The sequence below is a fragment of the Ananas comosus genome, unplaced genomic scaffold, assembly GCF_001540865.1.
Source record: "Ananas comosus cultivar F153 unplaced genomic scaffold, ASM154086v1, whole genome shotgun sequence".
NCBI lineage: Eukaryota > Viridiplantae > Streptophyta > Magnoliopsida > Poales > Bromeliaceae > Ananas > Ananas comosus.
Genome location: NW_017893592.1, coordinates 1 through 15,662, shown reverse-complemented (window position 1 = coordinate 15,662; position 15,662 = coordinate 1). Strand labels below are relative to the sequence as shown.

The following is a 15,662-nucleotide window of genomic DNA, read 5'->3' as shown; positions in this document are numbered from 1 at the left end:
TCTAAAATTTACTTTCAGAAGACTTTTAAACCCACTTCAACTAAAATTATCAAGGTATTGAAGTGAGTATAGCCTTTCTTTCTGACAAGAAGGATCCAGAGGAAATAATCAGACAAAATAGATGTTATGAAGAGGATAACAACAAAAAAAAAAAAAAACATTCTACTTTTTTTCTTCATAGAATCAGTGTAACATGTGGTAACATTTTCTAAGGATCACTGACAATATTTATATTGAAATAAACAAGTCGGTAAGCCGAACTTAATTCACTGGTCCGATGTTAGACCAGTAAGTCAAGCTTAGTTGTCTTTAGCCCACAAATACAGATTTATATAAGTCCTAAGGAGCCAATTGAGCATTGCCCACCCAGCCATGGCTTCAGCTCTTCCCTTCTTCTCCTTGATCTTGTTTCTGTTTATATGTCAGTTTACGTGCATAACTCATGGAGAAGATGACGAGAAATATATTGTTATCCCCGCCAGCTCTTTGAAGCCAGGAGATGTCTGTTCAGGGCCCAAAGGTAACCATCTTGTGCCTTCCTTTACTATTTATGTAGGAGAATTAATGTAAGATTCTTAGGACTCGATCAGCTCACCCAAGAGGGATGCTGTAACCCCCTATTGCAGCTGGCTTGTGGGTCCTTGCGCGGAGTTAAACAAAGGCCTGGGATGCATGTGTTGTGTTGTATGAAGCATTCCTCAAGATTCTTAAGGATATATTATGCCTGAAAATTTTTTAAAAAAAAACCTTCTATTTTTATGATAAAAAAGATTATTATCTAATTTCCCATCATATATAGCTTCTACTGCTGCCTCCTATCTATTGCAATTTAAAATGGCCAACGTTGAAATTATTTTCATTTTCTAGTTTCTCCATCAATTTCTCTGAAGAACAAATGGTAAAACATCTCATACAGATTACTAAGTTCCCTAAGCCGAGTCCAAGGTACAAAGTGTCAACTACTCAAGCTGCAGAGTATAATACGCAACCATCATCAAGCACAGTTTTGCTTGTCTTTCACCTTCTATATATTCACGTTTTTCACAATGATCTTACCCCTAAAATAAGTCAGATAAGCATTGTGGTTAGCTCCTGGACATATTCTAAAATAGCTTCCAAAATCTCATTAATGTTAATATGCAACAATATTTTTCAGCAATTGCAGGAACCAATCATACCTTCTTGGTAATTACTCATCGGCATGGTCCCTGTTCTTCCTTCACCAACAAAAAGAAGCCCACTTGGAAAGAAATCCTCCTTAGAGACCAAGTACGAGTTGATTATCTCCAAAACCGAGTTTCAAAAGGAAACAGCGAGCTGCAGATCCAGAACTCAGAGATAAGCATCCCGACCAATATCGGCAGTGCTATCGGTACTAACGAGTACATCATCACGATCGGCTTTGGCACACCAGAGGTAACGCAGACGGTGGATATCGATACTGGAAGCGACTTATGCTGGATCCAATGCAATCCATGCCCACCATGCTACAGTCAGAATGATCCCCTCTTCGATCCGTCACAGTCATCCTCCTATAATCCTATCTCCTGCAACTCCGACGACTGCAGTCAGCTGCCCTCCATTGGCTGTTCAAACTCCCAATGCGGTTATAAACAAGTTTACGGCGACGGCTCGTACATTACAGGGGTCTACAGCTACGAGACACTAACACTGACGCCTTCAGACGTGATCAACAACTTCCTGTTCGGCTGTGGCCACGACGACGAGGGTTTGTTTCAAGGGACTGACGGGCTTGTTGGGCTCGGGAGGGGCGATCTCTCTCTAGTGTCTCAGACATCTCAAATCTACGGCGGAACTTTTTCTTACTGCCTCCCGGCGTCACCGACCTCAACCGGGTTCTTACAACTAGGTGCACCTGCTGACACTTCGAGCCTGTTATCCACGCCAATGCTGACAAATGCGGGCAATCCCAGCTTCTACTTTGTCGGACTTGTCGCCATCAGTGTAGGTGGGCAACAGTTGAGCATACCCTCGACAGTTTTCTCCTCCGGCGGGACTATTTTAGACTCAGGGACAATTATCACGCGCCTCCCACCAACAGCTTATGCGGCACTACGCTCGGCCTTTCAGAGCTACATGTCAATGTACCCGTCAGCACCGGCGATCGGAATTCTCGACACATGCTACGACTTTAGCGGCTATGAGAACATCAGCATTCCGACAGTCGCACTGCAGTTTAGCGGGGATGCCACAATCAACCTTGACGGATCAGGGATTTTGACAGATAGTGGGTGTCTGGCTTTTGCCGCAAATAAGAATGCCGGCGCTCTGAATATCATCGGCAACGTGCAGCAGCGTACTTTCGAAGTAGTCTACAATCTAGGATCAGAGTCGATCGGCTTTCGACGCAATGCTTGTTGACAGAGATTTCCACCTTTCTAGCAACATCTGAATTATTGTGATGCATCAAAGGAGTTGCATCTAATAACAGAACAGGCTTCCTATTATTATTATTATTTTTTTTAAATAAAGACAGACATTGGGTGATTCGTATGCAATAAGAAATAGGTTACGTTCTAATGTGATATCAGGGGGTTCTTCGAACATTTTTTTTTTTTTTTTTTAAGTCTAGTTCTTGTAGTTCTTGTAGTTCTTGTAGATGATGTGGATTTTGTTTTAAGGAAAAAACATGTTCCATGAAGGAGAAATAAAATAGGGACCGGCGGTCAAACTTGAAATCATTAAGTTCACCTTAAAATTAAGTTCGCTTTGAAACGATAAGGGCCTACTTCAAAATGAACTATAGTTAAGGGGCACGTCCGTACATTTCTAGAACAACAACAACAACAACAACAACAACAAACGAGGAGGAGAAGAAGAAAACATAAATAGATTGATAAGACGCTCATTACGGAGTTCGATTCTCTACATGATCATCGTTGAGTAGCAGCATGAAGTGCATCTGTGCTCAAAGCTCCGTTCTCTGCGGTCGCCATGGCCGAGCTTCAGAGCTAGAGGTGAAGAGAGAAAGGAAAGCTCAGGTTTGCGGGGGAGGGAAGTACGGAAATAGGAGTTTAATGGGTCATGGGAGTGAGGCCCATGACATGGCCCATCGGAGCGGCTTCGCTGAACGCGCAATTAGGCTTATTGGGCGGACGAATGCTAATTTTATTAGAAATAATGATAACAATAACAATCAATTTGTGCTCGATGTTTTTTTTTTCCTTTTTTTTGAAAAAAAAAGAAGAAATAACATAACAATAATAACAAATAACATAATTCAAATAAATCAGTGCGCAATCTCCAGTGACTAAAAGACCAAGCACAACTAAAATGCTTGCTCAATCTGATCACATGTATAGAAATGTTATTCGTTGCTTTTAGTATTTGCTATAGTTCATATTTACATGTGGACAACAAACCTACCAGTGTCCATTTCCTGTAGAGACTATATGCTTTGCCGTCAGTAGCTTCTTTTTTTCACATAACCTATTATCTCTCCTAAAAACAATAGGGTGCTCAACCAAACTGTAGCGATGAGTCCTATTCCTTGCTACAAGCTGATAACAAAAGCACCATTCTTTCACCCATGATCTCGGAAACCTCTGGATCTTCTAGAATTTTGGGGCACTTCATCTGCTAGGAAAATGGAGGGGAAAATTTTCAAATAAAAGAGAATTGCGGGAGGTTTTACGGATTTACTCTTCTTCATTAACTTCATTAATTGATACCACAAACTGCAGCTTACAACTGTTTCCTGCAAAGGAAAAAAAAATGATAGTTGTTATCTTACCAGGATCCTCATCATCATGGTCGTCATTTTGAGAAGTAAAAATGGGAGTGAGATAGTTTCTGTCTAATGCTGTGAAAGATGCAGTGCTGCAAAGGAAAAAAGAGGGAAAAAAGTTAGAAAAAGAGCAGGGCTATAAGTAGTTTATACGAATTGAAATGATACCATTGCAACTATGTATACCTTTCGTGGAACTCTTTGAGTTTCATCTTTAGCCTGCTTCCGGATGAAGTTCCCTCATCATATAGTAACTCAATGTTGCCATTGTTTCCCTCCATTTTTTCCTGAAAACAAATAATGATCACTAATCTTACAGTAGTTTTGCCAGAAAAGAGCACCGGTTACATCAACCAGAAATAACAAGAACACAACACTGTAAAATTTTGCAGTAGAAATTTCATGGCATTGTTTCCTTTATGTATCAATCATCATTATAATTACTGGCAAGTAACATTGAAAAAGAGGGGTTTATTTTGCCATTGCAATCACCAGAGAACACAAGTATTGGGCACATACAGAGGGCATGGAAATATAGAACACAATCCAAAAACATACTTCTAAAGGATGATTGCAACTGTCCCCAACAACGTTTAGAGCTTCAAGCATTGTTCCCGTAGAACCGCCAATCAAAAGTACCTGCACCACCAGAAGTTTAAAAATTCTGCTAATAAAATGTGTAAGAAGACGAGTAGATTTATCCCACAAAGCTATGTAACTTTTCGCAATGAATTGGCTGTGACAACATTAAAGTTATCAGACAAAGTATGAAAAGATGATACAGGTTACAGCTATAGCTAATACATTGCATAACTTTTATGAAAAGATACTGCAAGTCATGTTGTTACTACTTCCTTAAGAATGCAAGTCAGAACATTCCTACAGCTAAAGCAGTTCAAAGCCAACACCACTCCTTACAAGAGAATATCAGCCTCCTTCCACTTCAATTAATACATAAGTTCTAAATGTAATGTCACTGTGCAAACTTTCCGGTTAAAGTGAGTAAATAATGAAGGAAAACTTACAGTTAGAACCACAATTGCTGTGGTGGCAGTGAAAATCGTCTGACCATGTCCTTCGGGAAGATCGTGAACAGACTGCAAAGCAAGGGCAAAAGCCATCGCCCCTCTTAGTCCTGTTTAATCATAGAAGCATTTATTTCCAAGAAGAATACCAACACAATATTTAAACACAGAATAATATCAGCCCATAAACTTACCACTATACCAAAGTGCTTTCTGGTGCTGCACAGGTATTTGACGATGTGCTGGCCGTACCAAGTTCACCAAGTAAGCACAGGAAAAGACATTTGCAGCCCTTCCAATCAAAGAGAACATGAGAAGGTGTTTCAATGAATATATGAACACTCAAACACAAGAAATTAGCAAGATCTTTCTTAGGCAATGCACTAGGTGACTTGATAGTTACTACACAATGTATAAGTAAAACAAAGTAAATACTATTTTTTTTCTCTTGCCATGCAGATAACGAAAAAAATTACGAAGATTTGCTAGTTCTTACCTCGCAACTACTATGAAAAGCTGGGGATATCCATAAAGCAAAAGATTAAGGACAAACTATACGTAAAAGTAGAACGGCTCTAAAAGCACAAAAAAAACTATGGTGTCTAAACTGAAATTCAAAGGATACAATTGAGAAAAAAATAAACCCAACATGGGACCAACTATGCTGCTCCATGGCGATATCAAAGCCCATGTATATGAATCTGCATGAAACTTCAAGTAATAAGTAAAGCAAAATAGAATAAACATCAACGATTACATTAACATGCAAAAGATTTTCATTTCTAACCACTTACACAAAGGTCTCAGCTAATGATGACAGCAAGTGGAAAAAAGCAGCAGCAAAATTTTGAGACTTTTCTGACAAATTTGAAAATGTATAGTGCTTCATTATCTGAAAAGAGATATGGAAACTTGTGATTGTTTCTATTAGGCATCAAAGGAAATGGTAAAACCCTATTTAGCACTTACGATGCCAGTGAACAATATCGAAACTATACCAGAGAGGCCAAGGCCCTCAGCTAGCATGTACCTAAAAAATAAAGGTACATGATATTATGAAGAATCATAACTTCAAATTCAAGTTTAGTTGAAAGGAATAAAGATGTCTTCGGTTTCGCTTACGAGAAGTATGGGAACAGGACAAAAAGACAGCTCTCCAAATTGTGAAGACTGATAAGAAAAGAAATATAGATGTTAAAGTCAATTCAACCGTGATAGTTTCTAATTAGCACAAATGCATCGAAGAAGCAAGAGACAAAAATATTACTTACTTTTCAACATCCAGCCCCGCATACTTAAATAGGTACTGAGCAATTAAGGTTTCACAAAATTTGTTTTTGTCAGACACACAGAAGAAAAACATTGCCGCTGATTACTGCTTTCACTGAATATAGAATTAGTCGGAACATAGCATTAGTTAAGAGTCCTACAATAGTTACTCCAAATTAAGTTACTAGTACCGAACTTTGTGCATCTTTTGCACCAAAGGAATCAGAGTTTCTCAACCATGTTCCTGTGTTCGGAGGTGTATCAATTGGCTTCCCAAAAAGTTTCTTTAAACTAATAAGCTGCTAAGCTAATGGAGGAATTTTTTTGCATACATGCTTTTAGATAGCCACAATTAACAGTAAAGGCTGCATATCCTCCTGTAGCTCCACATTCAAATAGTACATCCTTATAGTCCTTTATCAAGATGCTCAACATCCAAATAGTACATCTTTATAGTCCTTTATTAAGATTGATCTACCATCTCTCTCCAGCGATCACAGTTAAAACCATACAGGACAGTCATTATTGCTATTAAGATAAAATCAACTTGCCTTTCATGCATGTAAATATAATGATGAAACTAATAGAGAATCTATTTAGCTCTTTAAAAGCTACATGAAAGAAAAGGATATTAGAGCAGAGACAAATCCGACCCCGACACCTGTGCAAGAGACATAAACAATAGAATGGTTAAAAGATGAATTATGCCAAAACAATGCAGACCAAACAATTAAAAGCAAAACGAAAAAAAACGGAAGCAGAATTTAGTGATCAAATTAAGTACCTGAAGTCATTGATCCAACAAATGTCTCAAGAAACCTCAGCACAACTAGGAAAAAATTCTGCCCTGGAGAATCATTGCTTCTTACAGATGACATGGTCCTAAATTTAAAGCAATCAAGATTAAATTTACAGGAGTAAAAGCCATGGTGGTGGAAACAAAATATCATACATTTGGTGCAAACCTGTATAAGGAAATCGCCATCTTCAATGATGCCACCACAAGGTTGAAGAGAGGAAAAAGGAAATAATGAATCAGTTCTTTACATATATGCACATTAACTGCACGGGAAGAACATAGAAATGCATATAGACTATGGGGATACACACATACTGCATCATTTAGAACAGACTCTCCAAAAACCAAGGCATAGAGATTCACGTCAGTGCCAAGTTCCTGCATACCCAGTAAAAAGATGGTATATAGCATCCAAGATAGCAAGAGAAGAGAGCCTTAATATGAGAAGATACAAAAGTAATGCTCTTGCAAAATTAGCATGTTGCTCGCAACAATATAATAAGCTAATGTCAGCCGAGAATTAGTTCTAAATTGCCACAAAGGCAAACCAAACAGTGGTAGCACAAAATAAATTATTAAACATAAACATAACAAAAAAGGATGCTGAAAAAGGCAAGCATCAAGAACCTGAAATATAGATAACACGGTGACAGGATCAGTTGCTGAGATAAGAGCACCGAACATGAGGCACTCAACAAGTGGTAGTCTATACATGAGAAACACCAAACCTCCTAGGTACCTGCAAACATGTACCATTATCATATAATGCTTCCAAAATTCAAAATCAAGTAAAATGGATGAGAGATTCTTACACTAAAATACCCGTAACAATTGACGCAATGAACGTTCCGAGAATAGCAAATGTGATAATAGCTCCAAAATTGGAAAAGAACGGTTTCTACCATGGAAAATAATGTAGATGGATCAGATTAAAAACTAGACAGAAGGAAAGCTTCTCAGGGTTTAAAAGGAATTCAAACACTTACCGGTGCCAAGCTGAATCCTGACTGAGTAGAATGCAAGTTAAGTTAAACTATTAACAACCACAAGACAATATGTTCTCAACAATCTAGAGATGATGCACTTTAATTGAAGAAATCAAAATAAATATTACAGAAATAAAAAAAGGAGTATTCAGGATATAATATGATAGGAGGCAACAAGAACAGGAAGAAGAACTCCTCGTGGAAATTGAACCATCCCCTGGTTTTTAAAAAGTTAAAAAAAAAGTAATGTCAAGGTAAAGCTGAATTTTTCTTAATAAAACAAATTTTTGAATCCAAAAAATAAAGGAGAAAGTAAAAACCTGATACTGGTTTCCGTGTTTGATATATTCGCAAGCGCTCCAACAAGTAATCCTACCGTAGGAGATAAAAAGATCATTGGGTTTAGCAGGATAAAACAAAACCAACATCACCAAGAAAGTATCACCAAGAAAGTGCAATTGATGCATCGCAATAAAGCCTAAAGATTATTCATTATTTATCATTACCAATCAGGAAACATTTTAGGGTTTAGCGATCAGATAAAACACAATGAAGATCACCGAGAAAACGCGATCGATGCATCAAGCGCGAATGGGAGAGGGGCGTAGCGAGTGGTAAACCTATGAGGAGGGAAGCGCTCGCCTCGGGGAGGTAGTAGAACTTGTGGCGGCGGAGGAGGTGGCCGAGGACGAAGGCGAGCACCAACATCGAGATCTGGAGCAGGATCCCCGCCCCCGCCACCTGCTGCTCCTTCCCCGGCGGCGACACCACCTCCGGCGAGCCTCCGATCGACGGCGCCGCCACCGCCACCGCCACCGTCGCGTTCGCCTCCATCATCTCCGGCGAACTCTTCCGCCCCACCCCCCCTCTCTCTCTCTCTCTCTCTCTCTCTCTCTTTCTCTCACTAGGTTCCTTCTCGAGAGACGTGTTCCCTCCTCTCCGGTGAGGGAATTCGAACAGGGTAATATAATAACAGTATTCCCCTTGAGGTCGCATAAATAAATATATTTATGCCGCAGATGCACCCTCTTGAATATCTGTACGTACTGAGATCGATCAGGTCTTATAAGTTAACGGATGCTATGATGCCGCATAAAAATTTTGATATGCGGACGGATGGTGATGAACCGTCACGTTCCTCGCGCTCGACGCATTCTCGGTAAAGTGGTTAACCGGGGACTTTTTTCGAAAATAACCCTGTAAAATTTCGTATTTGCCAAACTAATCCTGTGAATTTTTTATTTGTGAAACTAACCCTCCTCTCGCCACGTGGGCGCCACGTCAGGGATTCCTCAAAAAGACTGTGAATCGTTCACCGTCTTTTGTGAAGACGGTGAATGGTTCACCGTCTTCATAAGACGGTAAATCATTCACCGTCTTTAGTACAAATCCCTACACTGCGCAAATCTTTTCAAGTCCATCCATAATATGGTGTCCTTGATAAGACGGTGAATCGTTCCCCGTCTTTTCGAGGGCACAGAAAAGACGGACTTGAGAGAGTGGAAAAAGAAAAGGGCGGAAAGAAAAATTTTGCACTAAAGGCGGTGAATGATTTACCGTCTTCTAAAGACGGTGAACCATTCACCGCTTTTAAACAAAAATTACAAAGACGGTGAACGATTCACCGTCTTTTTGAGGAATCTCTGAGGTGGCGCCCACGTGGCGAAAGGAGGGTTAGTTTTACAAATAAAAATTTGACGGGGTTAGTTTGGCAAATACGAACTATCACAGGGTTATTTTCGAAAAAAGTCCTTAACCGGCCCCAGCAACGCCCCTCCCGTGGACAAGTCGCTAAAACCTTTGCCACTGACATTCGATAAAATTACCGTTTCACCCCTCTACCCGACCCGGAAACGACCCGCATCCGAGTACTTAAGACCATCGCATGTGTAATGTGTTTGCAGAATTAACGGACTAAATAAATAAATAACTAAATAAATTGTTGAAGCATATGTTTTCAAATTCCAGTAAAAATTAATTGTAGCTAATTAGTTTATAAGCATAAGATAAATTAAATAATCTTTTGGATCTGCTCTTAAGTTTCATATCTTATATGAACTGATATGCATGAAGGATAATTAAAAAAATACATTATAATGCGGGGCTAAAAATAAATGCTGATACATGATTTTCTTGTGAGATTCTATTTTTTGTATATGTTGCGAGCATACTTTTAGGCATTTTATACTGTATCTAAAATTAATTAAAAAAATTTATATTATGTTTATTGATGCACTAATAATATAAAAAATAATATGCATATATAATATACAAATCAGATATAATGTGTTTGGTACTGTTTAATATAAGTAATTAATTAATGGCGACGGTGGAGAATACGGAGGCCATGGTGTGGGTGGAAGTCAAACGTTTTGTTTCTTACAATAGTTTTGTTTTGTTGTCGCAAATGATGACGTTAGTACATGCCAGCAGCATTTTTGAAAAATATGCAAATAATTTATTGCCGCACCTCCTTATTAAATAGTCTAGTTTTGCTTTTATACGAGTAAGTTTTGGGATACAAGAGCAAGCATGCGAATCTAGAAATTTTTTTATTTTTAGAAAAATATAGCACGCCACACGCGTCATTTAATAAAAAAATTAATTTAGCTACATAGAGTGAGACAGTCAGGACTTTAAAAAGAGAAACAAACAAGACGAAATTAAAAAATAAACAAGAAACACAAACACACGTCGAAAGAATTGGTGGTATAGAGAAAATGATAATATATTATCAATTTTATTTATCTTAATTAAAAAATATGAAGTAACCAGACTATAAGCATGAAATTTTATATACCAATTATTAAATTTTCAACCAACTATGTCAAATATAGCCGAGTAAAAAACTCTTTTAATGGACTTCTAATAGTAATTTTGTATATAGTAGTGTTGCAGAAATATTTGTCGAGCATGGTATAAATGTCTTTTTTTATGTTCTTCAAGATTCTTGTAAGAACTATCTAAAGACTACTGAGAGGAGCAAATATTCATTGCTTTTAGAATACACTTTGCACCAAGCGATTTTTCAGTGGAATTATTTGATGAACAATAGAGCCAAAGAGTCACTTGGTATACGTATTCCTTTCAGCTTTTATAAATATTTTAAACTCTCATTTTCAAAGTGATTTTGAATAATATTTTAGCAAAATTTTGGGTTAAATCAAACATTTTGCGTGTACAGATTTCAAATTTTGGATTTGGAATCAACTCCTTATAATTAAATAGACAAAATTCGCAGGTATTTTCAAGCAAAAATGAATCATCGCAGGCGCGCGCAACGCCGTACATTTGCAAATCACCCGCGATCAATCTAAGCCGCCGCTTATCTTAGCACATCATAGCATGTCCATGCTAGAGTGCGCCGTCACCTTCTCGAATATTCCAGCGCCCGATATCCCCGTTTGCTTACGGCCCGTTTGCTTACCGCCAGTGACCACACCGTATGAGCCCTATATAAACCTGGTCCGCGTCGCACGCCTCTTGCAGCAGCCCACCAAAGCGGGAATCTGCGTGGAGAGGTGCGATCATCGTACTCAGCAAACCCTAATTTCGCTTCGATCGATTGATTAAGGTTTCTGGGAGATTTTACCGTCTCTCCCTATTCGTTTCTTTCTCCTCGATTATCGATCGAATTTCCGGTGAGTTTTCCCCAAACTTGTGATTAAACTGTTCGATCCCGACCATTAAAAAGTTTCCTTTTCGACATCTGCTACTGTTTTTTTTTTTTTTTTTTTTTTTGCAAGCAATTCAGTAACTTTCCCTAAAGTTTTTATTTGTCCTGTTTGATCTGTTGCAATTAGGTAAATCCGGTACCTGCTCTATTATTTTTTGATTTTCTTTCAGTTTATATATGATTGCTATTAGATAACCATAAGCATGGTTTAGAATTGCGGAGATGAACGATTTTTAGAAAATAATGTTGTAGCACCTGAAATTTTGCAGTATCGGTGCCCTGACTCGCAATTGTCGAAATCATACATCTGATTTCGAAGCAAAACATAATTTTTTCTCAGATCGATCTCATCTACAGTTGGTGATACTGGAGTTCTGTTTCTAATTCTGCATTCCCTTTTATCTGTGATACGGATATATTGATTAATGTTCTTCTGGGTAATCTGTAGGCATAGTATTTGGTCGATTTGAGCTTTAGTCATTGTTGGATTCTTTTAATTTTACTTGTCGTAAACTATTTTATTGAAAAAGGCATAGTTTCTCTTGGATGATATTCTCTCTTTTTGCTGGCCTATTTATGAAATGTGAGATGAAGGTTTGATGACATTTTGTGAAACAGTAAGAGTGGATCTGTGGCTAGGAAGTGGTAATTTTAATATGTATTTGGAGGATAGTTAATCTGATTGTTGTATGGTTATATGCAGGCAAAAAAGTTATATTAATATACACCATCACCATATCTGCTTGTATATTGTCTTGAACTTAAATGGAAGAACAAAGCCTTGTTAAAATCCCGGTCGTTTGGAGGGGCAACAAACTGAACGTGGAGGTTGATCCAAAATGGAATGTTAAAGAATTCGGAGAGAAGCTGCAAGGTTTAACTAATGTAAAACCAGAGACTATGAGACTTCTTGTTCCACAGCCTGCAAAAAAAAGTTCAAAGATGATCACTCCGTATTCTGATGTTTACTCATCTTTAAGCTTGCAAGAAGCTGCTATTTTTGAGGTACCGTATGCATTTGTATTTTGCTTTTCTAGTAGTTGGTCTTTCATCTTATATTTTCTTGATTAGCTTTGTTTGTGCTCTTGTTAAAATAAAATTGTGAAAGAATAAGGGTAGTTAACGAAATCCTGCTTGGATCTTCCATGCTTACATGCCAGCAATGTTCTTGTTGACATTTGCAGGGGAAGCCCATTAGAATGATGGGTGTCTTTGACACTGAAATTGAAGAGGTTTCAGAAAACAGTAAGAAGGCAAATTTACGAATAGCTGGATTTGACGAGGAAGAAAAGAGGTTGAAGCATCGGATGTCAGCTAGGCCTCGGACTTCTTTTAAACTTCCACAAGGAGAGTATATTTTTTGTGATTTTCGTACACTTCACATTCCTGGGATTGAGGTAAGATCAGTTCAAGTAATGTATGAGACTGTAATTGCTAATTTTTCGCTCATAGGTTACTAGAATTAAATTAGGTTTGTCCCCTATATATTTAGTTGAAATTTGCTTGATTTCAACTATTAGGACACAACTTTAATGTCATCATCGAGAAATAAATTCTTCTGTCTGAACTGAAATTTCATCTGAAAGATATGAAACTCTAAAACATTTTATGACTTTCTTGTGCTTTTATTTCAGTTGAATCCTCCTCCTTCTGAGGCACTGAGAAGGATGCACATGCTTGCATCTGATCCTGGAATTATTGCTATTATGAACAAGGTGATGGCTTTTCCTCCAAATATTTTTTCCCCCCTCAGAATTTATCTAACTGTTTTATTTTTCTCGACCATCCTTTCAGCACCGATGGCGGGTTGGCATTATGACCGAGATGGCACCTGTTGGATATGTTGGCATCAGCCCTAAGTGCCTCCTAGGTTTCAATAAGGTGAAATGCTAAAGTTGCTCATTTAGAGTACACACCTAATTCAGGTCCCTTCATTTGCATCAGTGGTGGCAACTATGTTTATTTCCTTTTGATGCTGCAGAATCAAGGGGAGGAGATATCTCTGCGCCTTCGTACTGACGATCTTAAAGGGTTTAGGAAATATGAAAGTATCAAGAAAACTCTTTTACATGAACTGGTAGGATCCTTTGGTAGCTGTTTGATTAATTGTTATTGTTTTGTGATAATGGTCCCATGTATTGTATTAACAGAATTTTTTTCAAATTCTTTCTATCTACAGGCCCACATGGTCTACTCTGAACACGATGCGGACTTTTTTGCTCTAGATAAGCAGGTGTGGTTGATAAATTTAGCTTTTAGCATAGTAAATCTTTCTTTTGCATTTTTTAAGAAAAAAAAGATTAGTTAACTAAATCTTAGTGTTTAATACAGTTGAATGAAGAAGCTGCTGCATTAGACTGGACAAAATCAAGAAGCCACACACTGAGTGGTCACAAGACATTTGACAGTTATGACGAGGAGCTATCCTTTGAAGTAGGCAACAATATTGGTGGTCAAAAGCTTGGAGGTTCATCAAACTCATCGGCAAGTGTTCGCGCATTATCAGCAGAAGCAGCTCACCAACGTTTGATGAAGTCATCTACGAATGGTTCTGAGGTGCAAGTTCATCCAGAAACAAATGGGGATCAAGCAACTGATGCAGCAGCTGAACCTGATCCTGATGAAGTTGGCCAAGAATTTGCTTTGGCTTCTGAGCCTGACCCAGATGACTCGCTGGTTTTTGAGAATGATGCCATGCATGTTGATATTGTAGCCATGAATGTTGATATTGTAGAAGATATTCAGAAGCCCTCCGAATCTTTTATACTCGAAGAGTGTAATGAACCGGATCCTGATGATTGCCGAGAGCCTAATCCTGATGATTCTGATGTTCAAGATGCTATGGCGATTTGTGTGGAACCTGATCCTGATGATTCCCTAATTGGAAAGGAAACAAGAACCTCCAAGGACCCCACCTACACTGGCACAAATAATGTAAATACTGATTTTGAGAATAAAGTGGAACCTGATCCTGATGGTTCTGTGTGTATGAAATCAATGAAGTCCGAGCCTGATCCTGACGACCGTGTTGATGGCACAAATAATGTCAATACTGATTTTGAGAACAAATTTGAACCTGATCCTGATGATTCTGTGTGTATGAAATCACTGAAGTCCGAGCCTGATCCTGATGACCGTGTTGATGGATTGGACAGTGTAGAGCTAAGAGTGATTGAAGAGCCAGTGGTTGCCATATGTTCACGACTACAAGAGGCTATTAAGATGCTAAGGTTGGAGGTTTCACCTCTCGAGGCAACTTCAGTGTTTCAGACACTTTTTAAGATTATCAGGTCATTTTATTGTACATTCATGTATAATTTTTGGCAATCGTTATTTCAATCTTTCCACCTGGAGTTGGTCTGACTGTGGTGCCTTTGCTTGTAGGAATGTGATTGAACACCCAAATGAAGTAAAATTCAGGAGACTGCGGAAGGTAATATTTAAATGGCATTTCTCTTCAATAATTATTGATTCAGTGTTAGATCTTGTTATATTTTGAAGCAAATTTTTGCAAATATTTCTATTAGCTTTTAATATGTGTCTTTGTTCCATAAAATTCTAGGCAAACCCTCAGTTCCAGAGGAACGTGGCGAATTATAGAGGTACTGACCTTTTATCCTTCATATCCTTAGTTTACTTCAGTTTTCTTGTTATGATGTGCAATTTTGTGCCATAAGTATATTGTACAGTATATTGACCGACTTGTTTGGTCCGTGCCAGCTGCCATTGAGATACTCAACATGGTCGGCTTCTCTGAAGATGTTATCTTGGACGAAGTCGGGAGAGCTGAAACATACTTGGTATTGAAGAGGAACGACCCGGGATTGTTGTGGCTTGCAAAGTCTTCGCTTGAAATAACCACAGCTTAAATTTGCCACCTTAAAATCTTATTGATCTTGTAAATCCGGAAGATTTGTAGAATCTCCTCGAGAAAAGAGTGCGTTGTAGAGAACAGTATATAATAATGCTGTTTCTCGCTGTGCTTGTGATTACATGCTTGTGTACAGTGTTATTAAGTGGATTTTAGAATGACAATGTGCATAGAAGGTAAAATGATGCTTGTATTTTATCCCAAAACTGTGAAAAACTTGAGAAAAGTTGCCGAGGTTGGGTTTGTGTATTTTATATATTTACTCTCTCTTCCTTTGTTGATTTGTTT

The 15,662-nt window shown here is 38.3% G+C and overlaps 3 protein-coding genes across 9 annotated transcripts; 2 read left to right on the top strand and 1 right to left on the bottom strand.

The window, feature by feature from the left end:
• The first annotated feature begins 251 nt into the window (after positions 1-251).
• On the top strand, positions 252-2,546 carry LOC109706390 (aspartyl protease family protein At5g10770-like). Its single transcript, XM_020227192.1, has 2 exons — positions 252-520; positions 1,157-2,546. The coding sequence occupies exons 1-2, from the start codon at positions 373-375 to the stop codon at positions 2,380-2,382; spliced, it is 1,374 nt and encodes a 457-aa protein (XP_020082781.1). The 5' UTR covers positions 252-372; the 3' UTR covers positions 2,383-2,546.
• Positions 2,547-3,268: 722 nt separating this feature from the next.
• On the bottom strand, positions 3,269-8,827 carry LOC109706391 (sodium/hydrogen exchanger 6-like). 5 transcript variants are annotated; one of them, XM_020227193.1, is made up of 22 exons: positions 8,448-8,827; positions 8,148-8,199; positions 7,985-8,044; positions 7,828-7,852; positions 7,654-7,739; positions 7,469-7,580; positions 7,157-7,219; positions 7,008-7,027; positions 6,827-6,924; positions 6,675-6,703; positions 6,045-6,076; positions 5,896-5,943; positions 5,743-5,803; positions 5,568-5,665; positions 5,399-5,474; positions 5,270-5,289; positions 4,968-5,065; positions 4,774-4,883; positions 4,307-4,387; positions 3,935-4,035; positions 3,755-3,840; positions 3,269-3,600 (listed from the first exon to the last, which is right to left on the bottom strand). In XM_020227193.1, the coding sequence occupies exons 1-22, from the start codon at positions 8,821-8,823 to the stop codon at positions 3,545-3,547; spliced, it is 1,788 nt and encodes a 595-aa protein (XP_020082782.1). In that variant the 5' UTR covers positions 8,824-8,827; the 3' UTR covers positions 3,269-3,544. The 5 variants fall into 5 exon arrangements, with proteins under 5 accessions (XP_020082782.1, XP_020082783.1, XP_020082785.1 ...); XM_020227194.1 differs by having other exon boundaries at positions 3,269-3,597; positions 8,448-8,826; XM_020227196.1 differs by having other exon boundaries at positions 8,470-8,552.
• Positions 8,828-11,245: 2,418 nt separating this feature from the next.
• LOC109706396 lies at positions 11,246-15,632 on the top strand. 3 transcript variants are annotated; one of them, XM_020227202.1, is made up of 11 exons: positions 11,246-11,348; positions 12,207-12,508; positions 12,688-12,900; positions 13,138-13,218; positions 13,298-13,384; positions 13,485-13,580; positions 13,683-13,736; positions 13,835-14,793; positions 14,888-14,936; positions 15,066-15,105; positions 15,224-15,632. In XM_020227202.1, the coding sequence occupies exons 2-11, from the start codon at positions 12,269-12,271 to the stop codon at positions 15,370-15,372; spliced, it is 1,968 nt and encodes a 655-aa protein (XP_020082791.1). In that variant the 5' UTR covers positions 11,246-11,348; positions 12,207-12,268; the 3' UTR covers positions 15,373-15,632. The 3 variants fall into 3 exon arrangements, with proteins under 3 accessions (XP_020082791.1, XP_020082790.1, XP_020082792.1); XM_020227201.1 differs by having other exon boundaries at positions 11,298-11,468; XM_020227203.1 differs by having other exon boundaries at positions 11,310-11,401.
• The last annotated feature ends 30 nt before the right edge of the window (positions 15,633-15,662 follow it).

Bases quoted from the DNA above. Each gene is read 5' to 3' on its own strand.
- LOC109706390 (XM_020227192.1), top strand. From the start codon at position 373: ATGGCTTCAGCTCTTCCCTTCTTCTCCTTGATCTTGTTTCTGTTTATA. The intron at 521-1,156 runs GTAACCATCTTG...AATATTTTTCAG, and splicing joins TGTCTGTTCAGGGCCCAAAG to CAATTGCAGGAACCAATCAT.
- LOC109706396 (XM_020227202.1), top strand. From the start codon at position 12,269: ATGGAAGAACAAAGCCTTGTTAAAATCCCGGTCGTTTGGAGGGGCAAC. The intron at 13,581-13,682 runs GTAGGATCCTTT...TTCTATCTACAG, and splicing joins AAACTCTTTTACATGAACTG to GCCCACATGGTCTACTCTGA. The intron at 14,794-14,887 runs GTCATTTTATTG...CTTTGCTTGTAG, and splicing joins ACACTTTTTAAGATTATCAG to GAATGTGATTGAACACCCAA.
- LOC109706391 (XM_020227193.1), bottom strand. From the start codon at position 8,823: ATGCGACCTCAAGGGGAATACTGTTATTATATTACCCTGTTCGAATTC. The intron at 8,045-8,147 runs GTTTTTACTTTC...TTTAAAAACCAG, and splicing joins AACACGGAAACCAGTATCAG to GGGATGGTTCAATTTCCACG. The intron at 6,925-7,007 runs GTTTGCACCAAA...CTTTAAATTTAG, and splicing joins ATGGCGATTTCCTTATACAG to GACCATGTCATCTGTAAGAA.